Raw genomic sequence first — 19616 nt, 5'->3', positions numbered from 1 at the left:
AACGAATCTGTAACCAATTCAAACATCTTTTTCCAATAGTTTCTTGCAAGTGAGAATTTTAGTGCACTTAGTCTCTTACATCCAGCAGCCATCAAAAAGTTTCATTACCATAGTTCGCACTTCGCCTCTATTTATTTTATACATCTACATGCAGATAAACGAACCTAATCTAACTTCATTCCTAAGAGAGAAACGAAATTTAGTAAATTACAAAAAAAAAAAAAAAAAAGCGAGAGAGAGACGTTGTTGAACGTACTAATTACTTATGTACTACAGTACCCAAACTGTTGTACTACAAAAAAGTCTAACAGGACTTGCAACGGATTGATAAACATGTTTATAAATCAATACAAATACAATCTCATAACAAAACTATCATTATCAATAGTAACTGAAATATATTCATAAGAAAAATAGAGCACTACATGTACAACATCGCTTTCGGTTAGCAGGACTAATATGCCTACATGTCTGCCATTCTCATCTGCCGTAAACTATAATTTCCGAACGGTATTAAATGGTATATTTACAAATATACTCCCAAAATAGGCCAGAATTCGTCAATTTCATCAGTAATGTAGCAATTAAAATTACAGTCATACAAATAAAATATATCTTAACGTCACAACCATTATGACAGCATTTCAAAAACATTATTTGCATATACACATACTTCATGTATACAATTCGAATAAAATCAATACTATTGAAACGCCCTGTACTTATACCAATCATGTGCCCTAGTCTTTATATAATAAAATTATACAGTATTTTAATATTAATCTTACAATGCCAGGTAAATCCGCATACTTTGGATCCGCCATTTTACATACACTCACAGTCTCCTATGTTTTAGAAACTATTCAAACACAGAAGTGCTAGAAGATCAAGATATTGCATTTCAAACAGGCCGTGTGTGGTATACAGCTGATGTTACCGCTTGGTTTTTCTGTGTACATCAGCAAAAAATTATTATGACATTAATTCGTGTAATTTGAAAAAATATAGCCTGTCACGACAGTAGGTATTATATATATCTCTGTTATAGTATTTGAACCTAGATAGTTTATTTAGTGTTGTTAAAGTCGTGAATATAATTTTCAGGTGTTCCTTGGAATTGCATGTCCATTTTAAAATGTGATCTTATTTTTCAGAAATGTTGGTGGGCGGTCACGGTGAATCCAACCCAAATACAACTTGGCTTCAGAGCCGAGGTTTATGGATAAGTTATGCGCTTGGAGTGCTCACCCTTCATTTAATATTACTTAGTGTTCCAATACTAAGTGTTGCGCTCGCATGGACTCTGACAAATCTCATACATAATGCAGTATGTATTATGAATACGTTTCATTTCATTAACTATAGTGTAATGTTATATAATGATAGGTGAAATCTCTTAAACCCGTTGTTGGTCGACGTGTGAGCGCCGCGCTCACTCAGGTCTTTTTGTTTACCTGAAATTTTATTTGTAATATATGAGTATGTTGTGTTTATTTTAATTGTTACATAAACAATTTTGCATAATTTATCAATTTACATTGCAAGCTAATGAGGTGACAATTTACAAATGATGGGACAGTTCCAATGAATTAATATGCTGGTAAATATGCTACAAATGACAAATTGTTTTCCATTATTTATTTTTTTATTTACATATGTATTTATAATGTATGAATCTGTTAGGTAATTATGGAGATTGACTACCTTTGGACAATTTTTCCCACACTTCCAATTTCGCCGTATTTTACCGTCGCAAGATCACTTTATTATAGGTCAGTTCCGACAATTGAAAGTATTTATACCGTTTTTACGACGGTAAAATAAGGCGAAAATGGAAGTTTGAAAAAAATAGTCCAAAATCCATAATTACCAGCGAATATAATAAGCTCTGCAACTTACCAATTAGACGTGAAGTGGTGAATATAGCATCACCCAATCTGCTTTCAAAATATTCACACTACTCCCACACGCACAACTATCAGATAACAAACCATGATTATTCTCGGTAGGACTTGGTTAATGAAAACCTAAACTAACCAAACCTAACCTTCGTATATGCAAGATATACAACCATGCTGTCACTGCATCAGACGTCCATTCACTGCCGAGATCCAAATAAAAAAAAAAAACAAAAGACAGAGCATGGATTATTGCAATCGATCGATCAATCGAACTCCACCAATCACAACCCTCCATTTAAACTCTAACCCTTCTTTGACACCTAAAACACCTCCTCTTCCAATCTGGTTTCAAAATATCTCCACAAATGCGACACGCACAACTATCATATAACACCATGATTAAAAAAAAACTCGCGCAATTCTTCTTCCCTCAATCTAATAAACTCTACCTCACTCGTTCTACATCCCGCGCACAAGACACAATACACTTCGATCAAAAGACAAAGACTTCAATACTGCAATCGATCGACCAATCGAACTCCCCACCCAGCAGCAAATCACAACCACCGTCAAATCGTAATAAATTAATAAAGAAAAAAACCAAAAAAAAAAAAACATGTTCCCGTCATTTCCGACAAATAAAAAGCAAAACCATGTTTTCACCTCATAAAACTACCCTATAATCAAGAGTCCTTATTTAAAAATCCGCGCAATAGTCAATCTCCATAATTACCGTTATAACAGTTTACAAATGATAAGAATTTCAATGAATTAATATGGAATATAAACGAGAAAAATAGTCCCGTGGATATTTAGTCTTCACTCACTCTCATCATTCTCCCCGGTATTATTTCCATGAGTCCACACCTGTGGAGTAACAGTCAGCACGTCTGGCCGCGAAACCAGGTGGCCCGGATTCGAATCCCGGTCAGGGCAAGTTATCTGGTTGAGGTTTTTTCCGGGGTTTTCCCTCAACCCGATACGAGCAAATGCTGGGTAACTTTTGGTGTTGGACCCCGGACTCATTTCACCGGCATTATCACCTTCATATCATTCAGACGCTAAATAACCTAGATGTTGATACAGCGTCGTAAATAACCCAATAAAATAAAAATAAAATATTTCCATGACATTTCTTGCACACTGTAACTGTGTGCTCCCCACAAATAGGAACCACACATTTCGCACTCCTGGACGTTGTTTTACGATTTTTCCGTTTTGAGCAATAGCCACATTTTACTCTCTTTGCATTTGGACACTGCTGTGGCGGAGGCTGTTTTTACTTTCTGTTTTATCCTCATTCGAAGATCTGAGTGCAGACGTTTAGATGTACATCTTACTGCCATGTGATTCTTCATAAGACCCAAAGCTAATTCTGTCAAAAACTGTCTTTGGGGCCCATTCTGCAATGTGTTGCTTTGCAGAATTATCTGAGCATTGATGTCAGCAACATCCAACAAGGTGAAAAATATTCGAAGAGGCCATCTATACTTGAACTTCAAGTCATCTACAACATCTACCCCTCCTTTGGTGAGGTTATAGAAGGTTTCAATAAGTCGCCAGAAGCAACATCAATATCATCTGTATCATGCATGCTGGATATGAGTATAACATTTCTGTACTTCTTAGGAACATAGAAAACTAACATTGAATCATCACTAAATGGAGCCTACTATTTACTGGCCTTGTTCTTGTGTTTGTCATTTCTTTTTTAGAGTGGCAGCATGGATAAATATATAATAGGATGCGAAACTCACTGAGTTTCCCGTAACACATACTAGAGGCGCTGTTGTAGAATTGATCGTGCTGCCATCTATATGCGGTTAGAGGCGTTATTACATCTAGCAGCGCACCAAGTAGCGAAAAAAGTAACTGCTCCGTGCATCCAGCAGCGCACCCAAGTAGCGAAAATAATAACTAATTACTCCGCGTATCTAGCAGCGCGCCTGGCGGCGAAAAGTTGAACTATATGCAGTAAATATTCCTCCTCCCCCCCCCCCGCCCCAAACCCTAAATTTAAAGTAAAACTTTAAAATTTTTATTCCTCACATCATCTTTCACTGAAAATTGTTATTGGAGCCAATAGTTGGAAGAGACGGTCTATTTTACACTACCTTATAATGTAACTAATTAAAATACAGCCAAACAGGGACAGAAAATAAAAGAAAACAAGGTTAGATAATTGGGATTTTATTCTTTAGGTAATAGTGTATAGTGCACTTTAAGTCTGCATAAAACTAGTTACATAATTGAAATTACTATATTATTGTATACTATTTTACAATACATTCAACAACACAATTTTGACAAGGTCCATCATATCACTGTTTAACATACACTACATGTGCAGTAGGGTTACCAGATTGTAACAATTTAAAAGCAGGTCATTTTAAATGAAAAAGAATTTTCCATATAAAAGCAGGGCATAATAGACTAACTTGATACTTGACGTGACGTCTTTTTACATTCTGTTATATAATTAGGTAATTTGTTTGTCTTTGTACAATAAAACTGATACAAAACTATTATCATGAATAGAATTGAAGTATACGGATTCTAAATTAGCTTTTACCTTATTTAATTTTCGGATTGTTAATACTTCTCTGGTGACTCGACTTGTTTGAGCAAGGATTTTACACACATAATTCCTCTAATGGACCCCAACTCAATAGTTACTCTCTTTTGTCCATTGGGAATTGGCAAGAAAGAAAAGCAGGGCAATTTCTGATTTTTACGAACCCTGGCAGGATGCAGTCCATGTCAAGCGAAATCCAGAACATCTGGTAATCCTATACACACAGATACACTTACATATTTAGTGTGCAGTACATTGGTAAAGTCTATACAACAAATTGAATAATTGAAATTTTGGGGCCCAGTCGGATAAGAGAAAAAGCCACATCTATATATTTATATTTTGGAATGCTCTGCCATCTGTGCTCGTTTACAGATGTAAATGATACCATTTGAATAATGTGTTGTCATATAGTTTAGTCAGAACATATTTCTTCACATTCCAATGAGATATCCTACGTATCGAAATTTATGGTTTGTCCCCTTGTCTGCCTGGACCCATCAACTATTGGTTAGTCAACTGTCCAAAAACAGGTTTGGACCCTGCTCTTAACTCATGGGACAATCAGAGCAGGAGGTAATGAGTAAGAGTGGCCAATTCCTTTCTCCCCTCCGTTGCATACATCGCTGACTAGATACATATTACATTAATCGGATTTCAGATACTACAAAAAAATGTTTGATAATTGAAACTGTCATATTACTATCTACTATTTTGCAACACATTTTAGAATACTTTTCTAGGATCACATCTAAGGTTCTTAGACATTGTTGTTTGGCATACACATAACGGTAACGTATACCAAAATGTTGTATGTACTGAGGGTCAGAGTGAAATACATGAGCTGCATCACTTACTTGCATTATGTTGGGCAAAAAAGTTTACTAGGTGAACTGAAGGTATGTTAACCCCCAACTTCCAAAGTCAAATATCTCTCTTACATACACACATGTACCACATACTGTAACTTTGCTCCCTACAATTACACAATATATTTAACATTTGCTAAAAACATTTTTTTCTGGGGCAAAAAAAAATAAATAAATAAAAATAAAAAAAAATAATAAAAAAAGCTATAAACTTTCCACCAATATGATATTATACCTTTTTGTTACACACAATATGAGCTATTTACACTACTTTAAAGACACTGCAATTTTTTCTGCAGTCTCTTCACCTTTGCTTTCAGAGCTGCCATTTTTAGTTTGTTGCTCCTGGGTGAAGATGAGAAGTGAGGACTCGAGAAAAGTTTTCGTTTTTCAACACCAGGACCTAAAGATTACGAAATTAACTTCAGATTAATCTAATTGCTGGGAACTATTTTAAATAAAAAATGAAACGTGACAACACCTTTAGCCTTGTTAAGTTAATGTAGGCCTAACAAAAGGCATGCAGGCTATGGATAGGCTATATAACATACTACAAAATTGACAATACATCAAAATGTGATCAATATTTACCAAGTTTGGAAGGAGGTGTAGCTGAAGCTGAAGGAAACTGTTCCATCTTGGATGTATTCATGTCAGTATCTAAGGAAATAAATGATAAATTAAATTGAAGCAAGAATTGAACAGACTTTGTGCTCCATTCATTTCAAACTGCTCTTAACTGTATAAATTATAACTCATATAAATGTTAAGTAATAGTAACAATCCAAAAGTTTAATGCTGCAACAAATTTGATTGTGTTAATCTGAATTGTTCGTTGTAATGTAATATAAAATATTTTTTTGCTAATAGGCTGGGCCATAGAGGACAACTGACACTAACAGAAAGGGATAATCAGCAGAGGTGTTGGGATATTAAAGAGAAGTCAGTAAGAGGGAATGATAGTGTACTTCGTGTGCCAGGGAGACTTGTCAGGATATCAGTTGCAATATCGATCGTCTGGTTCAAAAGTGCGACAACTCAAAAAAACAAGTTTTGAGATATCTTCAGTTGAAAGTTTCAAATAAATCCCCTAAAAAGGGACAGATTTGTGGTTCATAACCACAATTAGAACTGAGTCAGTATTCAGGACGAGTATATCACGATCTTCCAGTTCATTATTAATAGATTTCGAAATGTAGTAATAATGAATTAATAAAGTCCATAGTTATAATCACTTCTAAAGCAGTTTATTTCGTTTTTATTCTTTTTGGTTGTAAATATGACTTATCTCAATATTGAATCGGAAAGAGCTCCGAAAGGGGCTTTCAGTAGTATAAATAACTAAAAAATGGCAATTTTTGAGTTGTCGCACTTTTGAACTGGACGATCGATATATAACAAGATAAACACCCTGCCCTGTAGTTAAGAGGATTTGTTATTATTCGCTACTGTAAAAGAATGAAGTATGAAAACTGCAGACATATGGCAGGGGGCAATTAACTTAAATGATTACTAGCATGTTACCAGGCTCACAAGACAGTATCGCTTACCTTCAGCTGTGGGAACCACATTGAATAGGAGCGATGGTTGCTGATAGCCCCTCAGCTGTTCACCAATCATACTGTTCCCTGTAATAATCACAAAAAAAAACGAAACATAATTAATTATGTATTTTGAAACATGTAATGTAAGAACAGCTGATGAGAAACTAAGGCATTCCTTGAAATCCATAAACTTGACTAAGTGGAATAATTACCTTGTTGGCATGCATCTTTATTCATCCCGGCATATGCCGTCGAAGCAGTAATCTTTGAAGCTGGAGTACTCATAGGAGCAGGAATTGTTTGAGGCATAGCTGCCAAGCCTGCAGCCTACTCAGTTGCAGCTTGTAAACCTATGAGACTACGCGTACCTGAAAATAAAGAAAAGAGTAATGAAATCGGAAATTTTAAACATGAATGACATAAAAACATTGCTAGTGTACTAACTGCCTTCAGCAGCTGCAGAATCAATCTTCGCCCTCCTACCATACGTCCGCAAAGTCTTGTGATGCCTGAAAGTTGGGGTAGACCCCGGTGATAAGGTCGCTCGAGGCATAACTGGGCTAGATGGTGGGCTCCGGATTTTAGGGTTTGATGGCACCACTAATCCATTAGCATGAACAGTGGGCACTGCAGTTTGCTTAAGTATCACTTTTTGTGAAGAGCTATAATAGTCAGACTCAATGAAGTGGTCCATGCAGATTCTCAACCTGTGTGTGTGGCATGTGCGGCAACTCGATACCGGTCCTCTAGCCCACAAAATCGGAGCCACTTCCAACACCTAAAGCAATGGATTACAATTACTAATGAGATAAAGTAGAAGAAATATTGAATAGAAATCATGCAAAACTTGGGGAAAAAAATAATAAGTTATCTGCTGCATTTGTGTTATTTTAAGAGATGTCTAATGCGCATCACTAGGTGGTGAGTGACCATACGAAAACTGGTAGCAGCAACAGATATTGGGTAAAACTAAATTAAATATTAGGCCTAAGCTTATTATTATTATTATTATTATTATTATTATTACTACACATGATTGAGAATTTCTCCAGAATGGCTAACTACATCAAAGAAGGCATAATTTTATTTTCCATAACTGTGAGATGTTTATACTAAAAACCACGTGGTTTTAGTTTGCAGCCATGTGGCCTAATGCTACAATTCAGGTTTACGAGGTTTCATTTTCAGCCTTCTTGCTCTTTTTCGTCAATATTTCACATTTCGTTACAGTTTGACTGAATTTCGGAACCATCTAAATTTATACTCCTACTATAATCCTAAATAAACTAGCAGAAAGCAATGCACAGCTCGTCTAACCTACTTCACCAAAAAGTACATTGTTTTCAAGTGTAAGGTTTAGGCTACACAGGACACAATAATAATACTAAAGCTCACCTCATAGGTTCCTGAGGAAAAAATGCTTCCCTCCCACAGTATTAACAGTCTTGCATCCAGGCGCTGAGCATCTTCCTCGAATCTTTTGCATTTTTCTGGAATCCATCTTGCCTTCATAACGCTGTTGGCTGGTCATCGGCCAACGTTCTGACTACTTCGTATCGGAGAGTGGAGAACGCTGGTCCTCACGTAGTTCTATGATTTACCACCTACGACGTCGGGCGCTGATCACCTTATTTCAGAATACCGCTTCTAGATCGTGCTGTCCGCAGTTTCGCATCCTATTATATATTTATCCATGGTGGCAGCTACAGTCAGATTTATCTCGCACATAAGTTCTCTTACAAGGTCGACAGAGTTAAACCAATTGTCCATTGTTGTTATGCTCAGAACCCACAATAGATTCTACCATTATTTTGACAACATTGATGGGCTTATTATCCAGAGAAAATTGTCCGTTTGGCTGTGCATCAGCATAAATTTCTATTTTGGAGATATAGAATGTCCTGACATCAACCAATGCAAAGATTTTAATACCGTATTTGGTGGCTTTTTAGGCTTATATTGCCTGAAACTACATCTTCCTCGGATATTTTCCAACATCTCTTTGAGTGTGACATATTCACCCACAGAGTAGCAATCACCACAATTGTTTCACAAGTCTTCAAACAGCGTTCTAATGTGAGCAAGTTTGTCTATGGCCTTTCTTGTTCTTCTGGTTCTAATATCGACAAACCTAAGTGCTCGCAGTAACATATAAAACCGGTTGTATTTCATAAGTCGAAAATATTCTGGAGCAGTTCCATCAGTTGACCAGAGATCTTCAATATTTTGATGAGATGATTTCATCACACCTCCCAAATACAGTAGACCTAATAGGGCTTTAATTTCAAGCACATTAGTGTCCAAAACAATTGCTTTCACGAGTGTAATTAGGTCTTACTTTTTGCAAGCGAATATTTATATATATTGTACAATCTTCAATCATAGGGTCTGGAAAAAAAAGTCCCCAACATTCAAGAATGGTATCAGCACTTTTAGTGACTTCTTTCACATCCGGTGGATGAATTATTGTTCCTCTTGATAGCATTTAGACAGAAAAATGCATTGTGATAGGATTTAGACAGAAAAGTCCACACCTGTGGAGTAATGGACAGTGCGTCTGGCTGTGAAACCAGGTGGCCCGGGTTCGAATCCCAGTCGGGGCAAGTTACCTGGTTGAGGTTTTTTCCGGGTTTTCCCTCAACCCAATACGAGCAAATGCTGGGTAACTTTCGGTGCTGGATCCCGGACGCATTTCACCAGCATTATCACCTTCATATCATTCAGACGCTAAATAACATAGATGTTGATACAGCGTCGTAAAATAACCCAATAAAATAGACAGAAAAATGCATTGTTCTAGACTCAACTATCTAATTATCTCCGCGAATGGATGTATACTGCCTTGAGACCATTAGAGAACAGGCTCAGACATGAATTATCAGGCAACGGGGAAGAAAACAAAACTGAGCTATGGGAGTGGCATGCTTAGTAAAGCACAGCATGAGTGACAAGATTTATAAATAAAGGCCCATGTATTGATCAGCTTAATGTACTGTTGGATATCTACTTTTAATTACAGTAAATTTAGTCAATTATAGAAACATTTTTCATTGCATTCCATAAAAAGTAGGTTAGAAATAAAAACACTGACAGGCCAACATCAAAACTGAATATTGTACAAACTATAAAATAAATAGTATATAAATTCCTTTAAATGGCAGTTTCTTAGTACTGTTATTTTAAAGTAATTTAAGTCTTTAACATGACATAAATTTATATTATACTTCAGAGTATAATTCTTTTTCCCAACAAAAATCAAACAATGAGAGCCCATAATGGACAGTTGAAATTCAAAGTATGTCATCTTAGAATCTGTAGAGTGACTATAAAAGAAACTTCATTATTTTTATTCTTACAGTGTCACTTTGTATTTCTACACATCTTAAAAGGAGCACCATGGATTCCACAAGATCAAGGAGACTGTCGTATACTCACACATTGGGAACAGATAGATTATGGGCAACAGTTTACAGCAACTCGAAAATTTCTTACAGTTGTACCTATTATCCTGTAAGTAGAACTAAAGTCCCTCTTGTCCAATGTATAATTGGGCATCCACGTGCAATAATGGGTTAAGTATGCATGTAATCAGTTCTACTTAGGTACCCAATTATTGCACGTGGGTACTCAATTATGTTTATGTGACGCAAAAGCATGAGAGCACCTGATTGTTGTCAATTATTATGCCATAGGCCTGTAGTATATTCCACAATGAAGGAATATATTTATTACCTTTATTTTTTATTATAATTTTTTGGTACCTGAAGTTTACCACTCTTTTAAATTAACAAATTTCACCCAATCTAATTTTATTATCATGGGTACCAGCAATTTGTCTAAATTGCCTGGGTAAAGGAAAAAAAACACACAACTTGTGATTGTTGTATACTTATATCCATTTAACAGTGCAGTATTATAACCTTCATTAATATAAATGTAGCTTAAATGTAAATTATTAGTGCTGAGTACTCTGAATTTTATTAGTTAACTAATTGCACTGTACCAAGAGTGGTTATATGCAGTATTTTTATTATATAAATCCCCTCTTACGTGTCATGTAGAGGTGCATGAAATTCGATAGTATTTCTGTATGTTCTCACATTCTCTTCTTTTGTCTTAGAAGACATCCATATCTTTCATTTCAGACTATCATAGTGCTTTAATTTTTAAGTACTAACATTGTGAATGAATGCCACTTGACTTTCTACCCATATTTATTTATACTGGCTGAATTAAAGCCATAGGGACCTCTCTTACACTCCATTATACTTCTTTATCACATAAAGAAAACTTATCCTTGTTTGATATGTGTCACTTTGTCTAAATAATAATTATAAACGAATGTGATAGTTATACTTCCAGTTAAATTTGTGTGTAGGAGTCGATGAAGGGAACACTTAATGAATTACAGCTGCTAAATATTGTTCACTACAGCTATAAAACATTAATATATAACTAAATATAATATACCAGTGTTACAGTTCCAATATATCTTTGTTTTGAGGCACATTATAATCATAATGTTAAAATGTTATTTATATTGTGTCTTATGCATTTCATGTAAATACTGCAACTTCTTGTTTCTTTTTTCTTTTCAGTTTCCTTCTTACCAGCTTCTATACACGATATGCCACAAGTCATTTCATTATTAATTTTGTCTCTATGGTATTGGTTGTATTACCCAAACTACCACAGTTTCACCGAGTGAGGTTGTTTGGAATTAACAAATATTGAGACTGAACTTTCTACCAGAGGTATACACAGGGTACCTGAGTAGTAGCCCACCCACACACTGCACACCATGTGACGTCTGTTATATGAGCACAAACTTCATGTTCAAAGCCTTCCACCTGAGGTTGCTACGTCAGGTACAGCCTTAGAAGTTTGATTGCATTGATGTGGTGATTGGAGCTTAATAAGTGTAGAGGTAGCTTTTTAACAATTAACTAAACATTTTTGTACTTTTTTTGTTATATACATTGTCTACATAAAAACTTACATTATTCAGTGGCTATTAGAAATCTTGTGAATTTTGATATGTCAGAATTATTTTCACTTCAGAATGTTCTAAATTATAAATTTCTATACTTTTAATGGCATATACCAGAAGGTTTCCTACAGAGAAGTTACGTTGATTGACATGGTGTGATCAGTCTGTATGTGGCCTAAATATTTTATATTTCACCCAGAGAGTAAAATTTTGTCAAAATTTTTATATATTTTTATTTTTATTTTTTTTTTTGTTATTATCTGGAAATAATTTGCTGTTGGAAAAAAAAAAAAACTTTGAGACATATCTTATGCATTGTTTCTGTTTGTGACACAGATAGTGGCAACAGAAATAATCGTCATTTATAATTGTGATTTCCAGTCAGGATAAGTTTCTAAACATTCCAAATATCATAATACACTTGTCAGAAATACTCTCATACAAACGAGAAACTGAACAGAATTTAGTTGATTTCGATCATTCTTGGAAATACCATACATTAGATATATATTGGAAGTAATTTGTCGAAACACCTTCTATGCCTGATGTAAAAGTTCAAGCACAGATATTTTTGTATGTCAAGAAAACGATGCTGTTCTTAATGTCAAGAACCTTTGTTGGAATGTATTTCTGACATTTGCCTAGAGCTTCAAAACAAATGATGTTCATCTTGTAGCCAGTTCATTTAAATGAGGTTGTATAAGCTTTTTCACGTTCCTTTAACGTAATCTAATTTCACTCACCTCGTCTTCCAGGAGCTTGTGTTTAATAATTTTGTTATGTAATGTCAGTCTGTAAATAAATAGTTTAATGTAGCTTTTTTGTTTCCTCTTCCTGAACCTCCGTTTACATGACCTATTCAAAATGTGGCAGTTACACTTCATACTGCATCTCTCACAGATGTCTAGTTGATAGAAGAGATAAGACCACGTCTTCTCATAACAGTATGAGAGGCTTTCGTCCAGTGGGCAGAATGAAAGAATCTTTATCGATTCATAAGTACTCTTCTGATATTTTGAGAGGAGAGAGAGAACATAACATGCACAGTCATCCATGAAATGTAACTGACACATAGCCACAGCAGTAAATGTACTGTTTATATGAGAACAGAATATGAATTTTTATACCAAGACAAAGTTAAATCCTTTCATTAATTTTCTTTGTCCTTTAAGTTCCCCGAATATCATAGGACATGTACTGAATATAACATACATTTCACATTATTAAAATATGTTTTTCAATAAACATTAATATGCAGTATTTTGATTTACACTAAATGTCAGATGATTAATAGCAAAGTGAGTTTTAAATTTATTGTAGGTATAAATTAGTTGCTTTCCAAAATTATGCTAAAATAACTATGCCTAATCTTACCAAAACTTTTGTTGCCATAATGACTCACGTTTCTGTTCTTAGCCACATTAATAATCAAGAGATTCATGTTGCTTTTTTCTCTTACAAAAGGCATTATTGCTTAATTGGTGAAAATTGTATCACTTATTTGTAATTAGACTTTTTATGTGTGTTATTCTCCAGAATTACAAGGTTGCTTTAAGGATTATCAGAAATTCTACAAATATATATTTCCGTTTATTCAGTTTTACATCCATTTTTATGTACATAATTACATTATGTGAATAAAGAAAAACATACTCGCTTGATGTGTTTGTAGGAAGATGTGCCTATATTCAATGATAATGCAGGTTAGTTTCACATACAAGAAAAATAGAAACAGTGTTCAGTTTAAATAAATACCTGAAATTATGTACTGATGCAGATGTGTTTGTGATTGGTCTTACGTTCAAGCTGCTTTGACAAACTCATCCAGTAATCCAGAATTATTCAGAGGCTGGTAACCTCTGCACCAAAATTTAAGAGGTGATTCTACATTTTAAATATAATAAAACTGGCCAATGTTTGCAGCACTCTATTGAGGTAATGGCACGAAAGAAGTGGCCGATTGCTATACAAGGAGATAGGTAAAAATAATCTGAATAGGTAGTGTCTTGAATTTTTTTTTTCAAATCAAACCATTTAGCCATGAATTTAAATTGAATAATAGCGAAAATCGTTAAAATAAATCTTGCAAAGCAGTGCACATCGCGTGTTACCGACGAGTACAGTAGAGGAGGAGGGGAAGGTAAGGAGTGCAGGCTGCGCTTGCTTAGAGTTATTGCAGCAGACATGATGTCACCAAATACTTCATAGAAACATAATGATTTCCTCTAAAATGGTGAATGTTACAGAAAAAACTTCAGATTTTTTAAATCTCTCCTTATGATCTATTAACGATTTCATTTTGGTGCAAAGGTTACAATCCACCCTGTATAGGTTTTCTTCAGAAACTGCATTAGCATTTTGTTAGATTCACAGATTGTTTTTTTTTTTTTTTTTTTTAATTTAGGAATTTGGAAGGTTAATGCAGATTTGGAAGCTGAATTAAGGTCTTTCAACAACACTGGCTTTGCTCTTAAAGTAATACTTGGTGTAGTGTCTCACTAGGTATTAAATATATATACATAAAAATTCATTTTTGGAATGTTTTATCACAAATCGATTGCATTTAATCTACACGTAAAATTAAGTTTATCTTGTCTTATTTTCGTGCGTGACTAGTTTATGCTTACGAACACTTAATGTATAGAGATTCTCATTCATGTAGTCTACAGATCAGAACAAAGACTTAAAATGTATATAAAACGCCTACTAATACTTTTACTGTAACTTTTTATACAGTTATATATAAATGTTTGTACTATATTTTTAAAATTTACAAATTAAAATATGTGAATCTATCTGGACGGTTACAAACTTTTCTACCTTTAGTGCCAATTGCAACGTGAATTCAAATCTTTGAATCAGTCAAATTTTTTGTATGTACTGATAACCCACATCCATAATGTGATTATATACAGGTCAAGATTAAAATAATGATTGTCAATATAGTAGTGAATGGCAGATTTATGAAATGGGCATATGAAAAACTTAGTTGCTTTAAAGAATACTTATGATCCCATAGCATTATCTTTTCAGTGAACATACATGTTTAAGGAGTTTTAAATCGTGAACACCGTTAAAATAGGAGAACTGCTGTCACTCGAAACAAAATATATTTTAAGGTAGTTTAAAGATTTCCTTAAAATTAAATGATTCTTCTGAAATTAAGAATCTTCTTCACTAGTGTAGTGTGTCCTTTTATCTTGATTTGGAGGAAGCTTTACAAATTTAAATTTAGATTCTTCACTATGTCTTACACTGTATCCAAAGTAGAGAATCATACCTGTAAAACAAATACAGTCTATTTAATATGGAATCATGTTCTGTGTTTATTTAAATACCAAGGAAATGTTTCACGATGGAAGAGAAGAAATTGGTATATGGTAGAAATGATTCCTCTGAGCTGATATGGTTTGCAAAATGCTCTTAATGGCAAGTTATTCCAATTTATACTCCTGTTCTGTCCTTTTTTATACTATCTGTAATTACGGATTTTCTCTCCATTCTCCATTATTTTGCTAAAAATATTCCTTAAAGTGAATACAGACTCATTGTGTTAGTGATAAAAATCACATCTAATATGAATGTATTCCCCAATCATCCTATTTCAGGATCTGAGTATTGTCTTATTCCTATAGTTTAAATTGTCTGGTTTTTTCTGTTACCAGTCACTTCTGTTATGTCATCTTTCAGGATTGTCCTGGACTTGAATGTATGGTAGTATTGAGTGGAATGGGATTTATGAAACTGGTTAGTAGGAAAATAGGCGAGAATGATTGTTATTAGCATAGTTTAATTTTGGCGTGAGAAACTGATAAATTTTGCTCACCTTCTCATTCACAGACAAGGTATTTATGTGCTGTAAATCTGCTATTATTCGCATTTAATTGTTGCCTAGTCTATAAGTAACACATGCACTTTTTAAATGACATCCTATTTTAATTTGTACATATTTAGAATATTCATTCATAGTTTTCTGCCTAAGAGCAGGTCTTTCACTGTAAACCCATCATTTTCCAATCTTTCCTATTTCCCGTCTTCCTCTTTGTATCTGCATATAATGATATCTTAATGTCGTCTATTTAGTAATATCATCATGTTGATAGTAGTCCAAATTTTGGTTTTAAAATATCGTCATCCTAATCAATTCAAATGAACAAAAAAAAAAAAAAAAAAAGATGTAAATTAATGTTAGAAATATGCATAATAAATTAAAAAAAAATTAATGATCTGCAACAAGATAGCTATCAATACGATAACAGTTTGTTGAAAAATAAATAATAAACAGTGATATATTATAAAGAAGAATAGATGATGTTCAATGAAGGTTTTAAAATGGTTGATGCAATTGTGTGAAGAGTCTTTTCACGAACCTTTAATTTTCTGAGAATCTCCAATGTAAATTTGGGAACTGTTTCTCGCACACCAACATAAGTCAGTGACATTCCAATCTTGAATATTATATTTGAAGGGTACACGGGAATAACGATCAAGGTCCATTTTAGAAAGTTTCGAGAAAAACGACTTTTAAAGTTTAAGCACTTAATACTTTCTTATGTGTGTATTTAATAGAAACTGACGTAGTGGATTGTCAAGAACGATGATTTCTTATTACTAGCTAGACCACATGATAGTACTTCCTTTCCAGTATAAGATGGCATTATTAACTCAATTTCGATTTTTGATGGACCTTGCTCGTTTTTCCCATGTACCCTTCATTTATGAATGAAATCATCACAGCATGGAAGGTAAATAGCATGCGTCACTTCACATACTTGCTTTGGTTGATCTTCATTAATTTCAAACCTAAGAATGAGACCACTTTTTTATTTCGGTCAGTTATTATGTCAGCAGTCTGTGTAGATCCTTCTCTAGAAAAACATTGAACTTCCTCATATACTTCGTAAGCACCATGTTCCCTTAATCTGTTAGTTCAGTGGACTGTGTTATGTCTGTCAATTTGCAGTAATTCGCCCTGAGGGCAGAAACCTAGCACATGGGGTAAAGTTTCATGCTCACTGCATCTCCTGCAATGGGTATTGCTAAGGCTTCTATCGGGGAGAGATCTAACTGCAATAACATTGGTGCTCATTTTAATGGCCTTAGTCCATTGGCCACAAGATAGACCTTTCTTATTGCTAATCCAGGTGTTTACCTTTTTCCAGTGAGAGTAGAATGTAATTCCTTTACCTTTCCCAGGTAATGCGCTGACATGAAGTTGTTTACGGATGTTGCATAGATTAATGGTTCCAATATCATTGACATTAAGTGGCAAGTGAAAAGTGGAGAAGGCTGTCAATAATTTTGGCTTGAAGGTTCCTAGTTTGATTAATGTAAGAATTGTCTTTTTAACTAATGAACTGCAAACATTAAGATGTTTGAGAAAAGCTTCCCACTGTGCTTTAAAAATTCCAAGTCCTCTTAAATTTCGAGGTGCATATATCATTGCATCCGGTACATCTGTCGGTAAGCCAATGATTTCCTTGACAGAACTACGGATAAGTTTATCAATATCATTAAAAAATTTTAATTTAAGATCCTTTAACAGTGCACATTGAAATGGATAGGAAAGCTGAGGCCAAATTGGTTTAAAATGTTTAGTTTTTGATCAGGAATGAGCAAGGGTGATGACACAAGATGATTAAGACTGTTTGTCAATTTATTAATAATTTCTGTAGGATTAAATTTAATTTAGTCATAAAAAGTAATCCCCAAATATTTGATATTTTCATTAGAAGTCTGACAGGATGATATAGATTCATCTATTAACTTAAATGGCTGAGAAGAGAGTTGTTCTCGGTGAAGAGAAATATTTTACTTTTATCTATATTAATTTGTAGTCCAATTTTTGCAAGTGAGTTCTTGACTAACATTGTCAGATGTTTTGCAGCACTATCATTTTGACTTATAAGAACTAAATCATCAGCAAACGCTAGAACTGATACGTTTTCAAAGTTAGGAATACTATTGTAACCATATTCTTCTACGATTTGCTTTTCAATTAATTCTTTTAAAAGAAAATCTAGTGCCATATTGAAGAGAATAGGAGAAAAAGGAACACCTTGTGCAATTCTTTTTTGCATTAAGACTTGTCCTGTTTTAGATATTCTTTTGATGGAAACACTAATTAGTTGTATTGCCCTTAAGCAAAGCAATGTTGAGATTTTTCAATTTAAAAGGAACAGGAAAAGTATGAAAAGTCTGTTCTATGTGAGCATGAGAAATATTGTCAAAAACTCGTGTTATATCCAAGAATACTACTGTACAATCTTTATGTTGCAATTTAGAATCAGTTATGCAACCATTCAAAATCAATGAATTAATGTAAGCTCCTGGAGTGGCCATAAATTCTCGTTGGTTGACTTTAAGGGAGAGAGATGCTCTAAATTTGGTGTCTATTATTCTTTCAACAATTCGACGAATTAAGGAGAAAATTGTGATTGGTTGCCAGTTTTTTACTTCGGTGGATCACCATTCCTAAAAATTGAAATTGTTTGACCACTCATGAAAGGGAGTGGGACATAACCCCGATGAAGCAGTATGTAGCAAGGTAAGAAATTGCTTTATATATTTTAAGTTCTCTTGTAACGTTCATCCTTACTCCATCCTCTCCCGGAGCAGTATCAATGCATATACTCATACAAGCTTTGATGACGTCAGTATCAGTTACTAGTATATTTATTAAATTCTATTAAAAAATTAATTCATGTCACTGTTACTGAATGTTCTTTCAAATATTAATGAATTTCCTTCTGCTACCTTGAAATCTTATACGAAACACTAAGGTCGTGAAACTAAATAAGACAATAATATAGACAGAAGAATCACTACATTAAATCAATGCAAATTTTTCATTCCTGAGCTGAAAGTCGTTCATCATAGCTTTCTTCACTGAAAGGAAAAAAATAGAAGTTCTAATGGTGGTAGGTTATGGGGACAATGAGGAATCAACAAGATGTATGTGATTTGTTTAAAGAAGTACATTCAGATAGAAACAACACACAACAATTTCGAAAATAGTGTAAAAATTCAATGGAACAGAAAGTGTAAGGAATAAGCTAAAATCAGGAAGATCAAAACAATTACAGGAAGAAAAATGCTCGATGTGTTATTTATTCAAGAAGATTCACATAAACCTACAAAACAGGTGTCATTTGGTTACAATGTCAGTCATGCTTTAGTATGGAAGTTGTTCAAATCAAAGAAATGACTTCTGTGAAACTTTGAGAAGATAAATAAAAATCCAGAATTGTGAGGCACAACATATTTTCAAAACAGGCAATTTTCTGTTTAAATGACAATATCATTCGTAACTGTCAGTCTAGTCTTCTGACAACCCTCATGGCACAAGCACATATGAGCATCCTCAGAACGTGAATGTATGGACCGTTGCTTACGAGATTACACAAGCTGGCGCATAGCACGATCGAGAGTAGGTCTCTGTGAGTCATGACAATTTCTGCCGCTAGGTTCGCCTTGCTCCCCTAAGAAATGATGAATAGTACCATTACAAAGCATTGTGTATCGTGAAAATAGTTCGATTAATTGTGCATTACTGATTGAGTACGAATATTATAAATATGCCAAGCATATTACAGTGTTATTTTAAGTTTGTTCAGCTAAGTTATATTCGAAAATTGGCAGTTATCCGTCACAATTCTAATTACTTTAAATCCAATATCTTCCACTACTTTCAGGGCTTCCATAGTCAATTTTGCCAACTCATCTCCGGTTAAATTG

General features: G+C 34.2%; 4 protein-coding genes across 7 annotated transcripts in view; 1 reads left to right on the top strand and 3 right to left on the bottom strand.

Moving 5' to 3' along the window:
• DCTN2-p50 (dynactin subunit 2) overlaps positions 1 to 919 on the bottom strand; it is a 42216-nt gene extending 41297 nt beyond the window's left edge. Inside the window, exon 1 of the mRNA XM_069834661.1 lies at positions 789 to 919. Coding sequence (XP_069690762.1) covers positions 789 to 824 — 36 coding nt within the window. The 5' untranslated portion in view covers positions 825 to 919. The remainder of the gene's footprint in view (positions 1 to 788) is intronic.
• On the top strand, positions 887 to 12694 carry ORMDL (Orosomucoid 1-like). Of its 2 annotated transcripts, none has more exons than XM_069834665.1 (4): positions 887 to 1020; positions 1155 to 1327; positions 10248 to 10399; positions 11488 to 12694. In XM_069834665.1, exons 2-4 carry the CDS (start codon positions 1157 to 1159, stop codon positions 11621 to 11623), a joined length of 459 nt encoding a protein of 152 aa, XP_069690766.1. In that variant the 5' UTR covers positions 887 to 1020; positions 1155 to 1156; the 3' UTR covers positions 11624 to 12694. The 2 variants fall into 2 exon arrangements, with proteins under 2 accessions (XP_069690766.1, XP_069690767.1); XM_069834666.1 differs by having other exon boundaries at positions 896 to 1024.
• On the bottom strand, positions 5597 to 8582 carry LOC138705908 (uncharacterized). Of its 3 annotated transcripts, none has more exons than XM_069834662.1 (6): positions 8285 to 8582; positions 7334 to 7667; positions 7102 to 7257; positions 6896 to 6973; positions 5937 to 6005; positions 5597 to 5748 (listed from the first exon to the last, which is right to left on the bottom strand). In XM_069834662.1, the coding sequence occupies exons 3-6, from the start codon at positions 7196 to 7198 to the stop codon at positions 5618 to 5620; spliced, it is 375 nt and encodes a 124-aa protein (XP_069690763.1). In that variant the 5' UTR covers positions 7199 to 7257; positions 7334 to 7667; positions 8285 to 8582; the 3' UTR covers positions 5597 to 5617. The 3 variants fall into 2 exon arrangements, 2 of the variants coding, with proteins under 2 accessions (XP_069690763.1, XP_069690764.1); XM_069834663.1 differs by lacking the exon at positions 7334 to 7667.
• Positions 12695 to 13447: 753 nt separating the features above from the next.
• Positions 13448 to 19616, bottom strand: part of LOC138705902 (high affinity cationic amino acid transporter 1-like) — a 111149-nt gene continuing 104980 nt past the window's right edge. Inside the window, exon 15 of the mRNA XM_069834656.1 lies at positions 13448 to 15159. Coding sequence (XP_069690757.1) covers positions 15041 to 15159 — 119 coding nt within the window. The 3' untranslated portion in view covers positions 13448 to 15040. The remainder of the gene's footprint in view (positions 15160 to 19616) is intronic.

The sequence above is a fragment of the Periplaneta americana genome, chromosome 9, assembly GCF_040183065.1.
Source record: "Periplaneta americana isolate PAMFEO1 chromosome 9, P.americana_PAMFEO1_priV1, whole genome shotgun sequence".
In the NCBI taxonomy this organism is placed as follows: domain Eukaryota; kingdom Metazoa; phylum Arthropoda; class Insecta; order Blattodea; family Blattidae; genus Periplaneta; species Periplaneta americana.
This window is presented reverse-complemented; position numbering and strand designations above follow the sequence as displayed.